This window comes from Stylophora pistillata, chromosome 11 (assembly GCF_964205215.1).
Source record: "Stylophora pistillata chromosome 11, jaStyPist1.2, whole genome shotgun sequence".
In the NCBI taxonomy this organism is placed as follows: Eukaryota; Metazoa; Cnidaria; class Anthozoa; order Scleractinia; family Pocilloporidae; genus Stylophora; species Stylophora pistillata.
This window is the reverse complement of record NC_142529.1, coordinates 27,672,212-27,680,400: the sequence shown is the minus strand read 5'-3', so window position 1 is coordinate 27,680,400 and position 8,189 is coordinate 27,672,212. Positions and strand designations below refer to the sequence as shown.

The 8,189-nt window shown below is 37.3% G+C and overlaps 1 protein-coding gene across 1 annotated transcript; it reads right to left on the bottom strand.

The window, feature by feature from the left end:
- Positions 1-2,665: 2,665 nt before the first annotated feature.
- LOC148720956 (melanocortin receptor 5-like) lies at positions 2,666-3,650 on the bottom strand. The gene has a single exon (XM_088737708.1). The coding sequence runs from the start codon at positions 3,648-3,650 to the stop codon at positions 2,718-2,720; it is 933 nt and encodes a 310-aa protein (XP_088593834.1). The 3' UTR covers positions 2,666-2,717.
- Between the last annotated feature and the right edge of the window lie 4,539 nt (positions 3,651-8,189).

The window sequence follows — 8,189 nt, the reverse complement described above, 5'->3', positions numbered from 1 at the left end:
CGAGCATGAAAAGAGAAATAATAACTTACCGTTTTCTGAAAAGGAGATCTTAAATGAAATTCTACCCAACACTACCACATTTCTTGAAGTTGAGAGGCAGTATTTAGGCTAGAAAATATTCTTCAGCGTTTCGTGACTTCATAAACAGTTGTTTTGTTTTTTTGTCTTAATGTCTTTTTGTAATTGCATCTGAAGACAGATATTGTTACCTTGACAGCACCTGCTAGGTCACGATCACGTAAAGCTGACTTTGTTTAATTACACTCACCCAGAAACTTGAATATTCGACGTGAAACGTTATTAAGTCGGAAACTATTTGAACGCAGACTTCGTAAATGACAGCCCATTACCGGCTTTTTTTCTTTGCGCCTCACATCCGACCAAAATTGGAAATGAGACAATCACTCGACAGGTAGGAAATACCACAACCAAATTAATGCTTTGGGCCATTCCACTTATTTTCCTTCAAAACTCGACCATGCCCTCCCATTAAGCTATTAAAATTATTTAGGATTATCCCTCTAACAAATCATTCAGTCACGTGTATGAGGGCGTGATGGCACTTTTGTAATTATTTCCTCAATTTGACAGTACTTGGGATGAGGTAAAAGCTTGCTTGTTACATGTACACAAGCTTTCATGCATGCGGCAGGTGCTTGTACCCTAACATTCTTCCTGTGCCGTAGAATCTTCACAAACATTCTGTTTTAATAACAAAATCAAGAAGCTAGAGTCGCTCTCGGCTATCGCCTCGCGCGACTCTTCCGCTTCTTTCGTGCTTAGCAACCTCCCGCGTGCATCATAACTCAATAGAGTACGCTGTGGTGTTTACCATTTGTTAAATATGTGCGCTTCAAAGCTACGATATGTTTGTATTTCAGCTCCAACAGAAAGGTAAGAGGTCTGTCCACGCTTAGCTTATGGCCGTCATAGTCAATAAATACACCAAACATACGCTTGTTATGAAAGTTGCCTCTGATGTGTATCGACAAAAAACCCATCTTTCACGAACCACAGACATCCCATACGTAGCAGCAAGAGACTGGCTAACAAGGTCAAACAACAGATCAGTCGTTGCCAGACAACGGTACAATATAACTCTATTGAAATGAAGAAAAAAGGAGTACTTTTAGATGATGATGATGATGATGATGATGAACATTATTCATGTGTCAATGTATTTAGCTGACGCTAATTGGGGACACAACGTGGATGAATAACCTAATTAATGATAACAAATAAGCTATGGATTATATAACCTAAGGGATAAAAATTACGCACGCGGAGCAACGTAGATGAATAACCTTATTAATTATAAGAAATAAGCTATAGATTATATAACCTAAGAGGTACAAATTACGCACGCGGAGCAATTGTTACCATTTATCGGTTCGGTAAGATCCTTACGTCTAATATGGAACTTAAACCAAGAGGGGCTACTAATTTCAGTGATGTTTTTTTTCAGTTTGTTCCATAGAAATGGTCCAACATATCTAAGAGAGTTTTTACCGTACAATACAGAATTAAACCAAGGAATATAAAAATTTTGATTTCTTAAATTATATTTACAAGACTTAGGACTATAAATGTCACAAATGAAATCAGGAACTAGCCTATATTTAACCTTATACATAAGTATAACTATATCTTGCAATCTCCTATTAAGAAGGGTAGGTAGTTTAGCACGATCTAATAAGTTCATGTACGCTTCTGAATGTGAATTATAAACTATCCTCAGTGCTCGCTCTTGAATTCTTTCAACTTTCCTTGCATCCGACACCCTACAGAAATGCCATTATGAGATGACAATAGGTGAGATATGGCATAATACCAGTTTTATATAGTAATAGTTTAGTCTCCGTTTCTAAACCTGGCGAGAACGCCCACCCTTTGACTGGCCTTCTTGCATAATTCGCTAAAATGTTTGCTAAGAATTAGTTTCTTGTCGAAGTTCACGCCCTCGTGTAATGCCTAACTGCGTGCCTGCAGTATTCTGAACCGAAGATGGACATGTCATTATGCGCACTTCATCATTTTGCGATTGAGTGATTGTAATGCGATCGTTATTTCGATTTCTTTTTTCTTTTGTGCGTTATCTTGAAACGCTATACTCGGATTAAAGGCGAAAGCTACAAGAACATTTTCATCATAATGGTCTCCTGTAGCAACGGCATTCTGATCCCGGTCGAAACCCGACCAAAATAAGGGTATAAATTTGATTTTCTTCGGCTGTAATTTCAGTAAATTCCTCTTTGGCTAAAGATTGTTACTTTAAAGACAACTCTATGAGAAACAGGGATAATCATGGTTAAGTTTGATTTTTAAAAAAAGTAAATTGATTTAAGGATTACCCCATGATAAAAATGTTGAGCTCGCTTACCGGCTGACTTGTAAACTGGCTCTTACAGCAAACTGCCTACTTTTTGAAGCTGAAAAGTCTCTCCTAAATCTTTGTTTGACTAACGCTGTTTTAAAAAGATAGGAAAAAAATCCCATCTCCTATCTACCTCTCAAGAACATGTTTCTATCCGTTTGCAATACGTTGTTTATCATCAGGAATGCCAACCAGAGACTTTCCTCTACTTTAATACATTTAGTTAAATGAGTCTTTTTGACTCGACTTCTCTTTAGCTGTTCTCGATGGATCTGAAACAAGTACATTGAACTTTTCTATGCGCGACAACTGCTCGTGCAATCACATATTATTATTTCTAACTTCAGCATAGTGCTTCTCTAATAGTCTGTTTTACCGCTTGTCTTATTTCACTAATCTTCCAGCAGTAAAGAAACGGGTTTAATGTCGAGTTGAAGTAAACTAAGATACCTGCTGCTCCCCTTAATACCAATAAGTGTGATGAATATCTTTTACTTTCAGCGATTGCAATTGCCACTATAAAGTATGGTGCATAACAAACAAGTAATGCTAAATGCACCCACAGTGCACTGTACACTGCCTTTTTGTATCGCGCCATATTTAGTGCATTTGGTTGGCTCGGCTGTTGTTGAACACGACCTTGCACTTCTGCCTGATGACGATTGAGAGTGCGGAAAGTCTTTGTGTACGAGATGATTGTGATAACTAAGCAAGATGGTATAACTATATATTCATACCAATTCGTTATACGATGATATAAATTGATGAATAAAGCAGCGGCAGTGGGTATAACCCACAGGGTAGCTGCAATGATGTATGTGCGTTTTAACGTTACAATTTGTCTGTATCTCATCCCCAACAACAGGGCGAGAAGCCTGTCCACGCTTATGGCCGTCATCGTCATCAAAGACGTTCCGCATAATGCAGAGCTTGTTATGTGGTATGCGTCCCTTGCGTATTGACAAAGACTCCAGTTTTCCTGAGCCAAGAATATCCAATAAGTAACAGAGAGAGGCTCACTAACAAGACCAACCAACAGGTCAGTTATGGCCAGACTACGATACAACAGTTTGGACTGCGGATGAAGGGAAGATTCCTTTCGAAGGGCAATAAGGATAAGGGAATTGCCAAGAAAAGCGGTCACCGAGAGGAGAATGTGCACCGCTAAGAACGAAACTGATTTTTGTTGAAGCCCATCCACCAGAGAGGGGAAGCATTGCTGTTCTTGAAATATTTGAAGTTGTGATCCACCTCCTTTTAAATCTATTGTCGTCATTATAGCGAAGCTTAGTAAACGTTCGTTTCCTTTTTCCTTGAATTTATCTAAAATTGCAACATGCAACATTTCTTTTAGAATACTCCTATGCACCAAAACCACCTATAACTTCCTTAGACTTTAAGATCCAGAATATTGACTTCAAAAACAGTTACCACATTTTAAATGTGGGTGAAAACTGTCTTTTTTATGAAGATGCATATGACTTTTTATCCCATTGTATCGCTGTGTTTTGCATTTTTTGTCATCCTTGAGAGGAACCAGTTTCTGCGTAACTAGCGGCTTATTATATTCCTTATAATTTCTCTGGACTTTTTCGCCATAAGTTACACTTTACTTAAAAGTGTTTATTAAAAAGAACAGAACGTTACCATAAGTGATATCATTAATTTTAAGCCTTAAATGGTGCGAACTTTTCCTATGTTTGTTTTTTCTTTATGAAAGAGTGCTACCAAACTTCTACACCGGGAAAGCTTCTCAGCAAAGTGCCTTCACATGAAAAAAACAGGAAGTTTTATCATCTAATAAAGGTTTTTGCCAAACCTACATGTCTAGTGTAGGTCTTACTTAGCATTTAAGACATACCAGACGTTTGTGAAACTGTGTAAGTTCTTATGGCATAAAAAAAGTACCTCCTTTGAAGCAAAATGTCTCAAATAATGTAGATAATACGCGTAAATTTAAAATATTTCTTCCTTTATTTATATTCTGCTTCCGAAAATCAATTTCAAGCGAGCGATCGAGCTTAAAAAGAGAAATAATAACTTACCGTTTTCTGAAAAGGAGATTTTAAATGAAATTCTACCCAATGCTATCACATTTCTTGGAGTTGAGAGACAGTATTTAGGCTAGAAACTGTTTTTTTCGCATTTCGTGACTTCATAAACAGTTGTTTTGTTTTGTTTTGTTTTGTTTTTTTTCTAATGCCTTTTTGTAATTGCATCTGAAGAGAGATATTTTTTCCTTGACAGCACCCGCCAAGCCACGATCACGTAACTGACCTGCTTTGCTCAATTACGCTTACTCAGAAACTTGAATATTCGACATGAAAGGTCAATACTTAGTCGGAAACTATTTGAACGCAGACTTCGTAAATAACAGCCCATTACCGGTTTTTTTCTTTGCACCCAACATCCGACTAAAATTGGAAACAGAAACAATTACTCGACAGGTGCGAAATGCCACAGAACCAAATTAATACTTTGGGCTATTTCACCTATTTTCCTTCAAAATTCAACCATGCCCTCGCTTCAAGCTATTAAAATTATTTAGGATTATCCCTCTAATAAATCATTTCAGTCGCGTACGAGAGAGCGTGGTGACACTTTTGTAGTTATTTCCCCAGTTTGACAGTAGTTGGGATAAGGTAAAAGCTTGGTTGTTACATGTACACAAGGTGTCGTGTATGCGGCAGGTACTTGTACCCTAACATTCTTCCTGTGCCGTAGAAACTTCACGAACATTCTGTTTTAATAACAAAGTAGTCTAGGGTCGAAGTTGGAAATCGATCCACTCAGTGTTACGACTGACATTAACAGTCATGATGTTAACAATATTATTTAAAATGATAATATTATAACGAATACAAAAATGATAACAATAATAATACTGCAGCAAATGGCTTGAACCCGGGGGTAACATATGAAAGTGTAGTGTGATCGTCGGGGTGAGTGTAGTCCTGAGAAGGACTGTTGTCGGTGGTAGTGACTGACGTTTCGACAACCTGTGCGGAAGTCATCATCAGAGTCAAGTGAATAGTTGTCGTCAGTAGAATGTTCTTATTTCAGTTCGTGTAAAATGATTGCTCAGTTTTACCGTGATGTTATTGGCGATAAGACTCAAGTGGCGTAAGTCGGTCGTGATTGGTCTGTTTCGATCCGTCAGTAAAGTTAGGTCGTTCTGTTCAGTTCGTTTGTAATGTTTATGTCGTGAATGAGTCGTTTGTATGGAGCCGGTAGTAGTTGACAACTGTTAAGGGGAGTCTGTTCTAGGTTAGCAATAAGAAGTAATCAATATGATAACATTATTGATAATAATGATGAAAACAATAATAATGATAATAATCATGAAATATAATAAGAAAAAGAATAACAATGTTAATTATAAACTAAAACCCATCGTACCGTTAAGTTTTACTTTGGACCTTTATTTTAATATCAAGTACTGTAATTTTAGTTTGTTATTTATAATTGACTATGGCAATTGATTGATTGATTGATTGATTGATTGATTGATGTTAGCAGGTTAGCATCAATAGAATACGGTATAGAGAAATTACAGAGCAAAGATTATGACAAATCATACAACTCATCACACTTTACTGAGGGTTTTTACACTGTCAATTTGAAAAAATGTAAAGTGAGAACAATTTTGAATAAATATATACGGTATATGATATCCTTTTGTATCCTGGTAGTAAACATCGGACTAAATTAATAACCCCCTCCTCTATTCAGGCCCGCCTCTTATAAGCCAAGCCCCCAAAGTACCTGAAAGAAGACGGGGGGGGCTTGATAGAGGAGTTACGGTATGTAGGACGTCTACGTTTCGATTTTTCTGTTTCACAGTGCTTGATACATTAAAGTAGAGCACGATGTATGTTGAGTTAAGAAAATACGAAGATAACGCTTTCACCCTTACCTTTCAACCCGTCAACTCCATGGACAAAGTGATTGTCTAATTGTTTGCTTTGCTGCTTGTCTTACCTCACTTATCTTCCAGCAGTAAAAAAATGGGTTTAACGTCAAGTTAAAGAAAACTAAGCAACTTGCTATTTGCCTTAAGACCACTAAATATGGTGGATATCGTTTGCTATAAGCGATCACAATTTCCACTAAATTGATCAGTGCAGAGCAAACAACTAATGCTAACTGCACCCACAGTGCACTGTACACTGCCTTTTTGTTTTGCGCCATGTTCAGTGCATTTGGTTTGCTCGGCTGTTGTTGAACAAGATCTTGTACTTGAGCCTGATGACGATTGAGGACGCTGAAAATCTTTCTGTACGAAGCGATTGAGACAATTATGCAAGATGGTCCAACTACACGGTCGTACCAAATAGTTATACGATAATCTAAAATATATAATAGAGCAGTGACACTGGATAGAACCCAAAAGGCAGCCAGAGTAATATATGTGCGCTTCAAAGTTACAGTATGTTTGTATCTCAGCCCCAACAACAAGGCGAGAAATCTGTCCACGCTTATGGCCGTCATAGTCAATAAAGACACCAAACATAATGCGTAGCTCGTTATGAAAGTTGCCCCAGAAGCGTATCGACAAAAATCCATCGTTCACGAGCCACAGACATCCCATAAGTAGCAGCAAGAGGCTGGCTAACAAGACCAACTAATAGATCAGTTGTTGCCAGACAACGGTACAAGAGGGAAGATTCCTTGCGAAGAACAACAAGGATGAGGCAATTGCCCAGAAATGCTGTGATGGACAGGAGAATGTTGACGGCTGAGAGAGAAATAAATTGTTGTTGTAATGTACCCACCAAAGAGGGAGAACATGCCAGTTCTTTGAATGTGTTCGTTTGTTTCCCACTTCCTGTTAGATTTGTTAACGATATCATTTTGTAGCTTAGACCGAAGGGCGTTTGCTTTGTTTGCAGGTTATTTATTTATTTACTTATTACAAATTCACTCCACAAGAAAACACAAACAATTAGTATTAATTACAATTAAGGTTTATAAAAACCATGAAAGGAAAAATTGTGGAGAAGGAGACAACCAAAAGCGCTGACTCACCATAGAAGGGATGCCCCCTCTAATTAAGAAAAATTTAATATAGCAAAACTATATAGAAATATAAAAATAGATGCCCTAATTATCCTTATCCTTAATCAAACTTAAAACATTCTTTATAAAAGTTTCAATACTATCTGATTCTCTAATGTGATTAGGTAAGCTATTCCATTCACCAACGATACGGTTAAAAAAGCTATATTTGAGACCGTTAGTTCTGCTAAAATTTGGGACAAGGTCCTGTGTGTCATTTTTCCTCAAATTATAAGCCATGCTTCTGTCCTTGCAAAATATGAGCTTACTGGAAATTTCTATGCCATAATGGCCATTAATTACATTGAACAAAAACGTAACATCCCTAATGAACCTCCTATCAGATAATAGCAACAATTTCAATTTAGATAGTCTAGTACCATAATCATCATCAGATCTAGTGATCCATCTGGTAGCTCTTCGCTGAACAGCCTCCAATTTGTCAATGTTACATTTAGTATAAGGGTTCCAAGTTTCACATGAATATTCCAATAAGGGTCTCACAAGACTACAATAAAGTGTTCTCGTGGTTTCAACATCATTTAAGTCCCTACAAGTCCTTTTTACCAACCCTAAAACCCTATTGGTCTTAGCAGTTATTCTATCTATATGCTGGTTCCATGAGAGACCACTAGCAGTAAACAATCCTAAATCTTTATAAACATTAACACATTCCAAAGGTTGACCCTCAATGTTATACTCCCCAACTAAGGGTGCCTTTTTCCTGGTTATTTGCAGGATCTTACATTTCTTAGTA

Excerpts from the sequence above, each read along its gene's own strand:
- LOC148720956 (XM_088737708.1), bottom strand. The coding sequence starts at position 3,650 with ATGACGACAATAGATTTAAAAGGAGGTGGATCACAACTTCAAATATTT.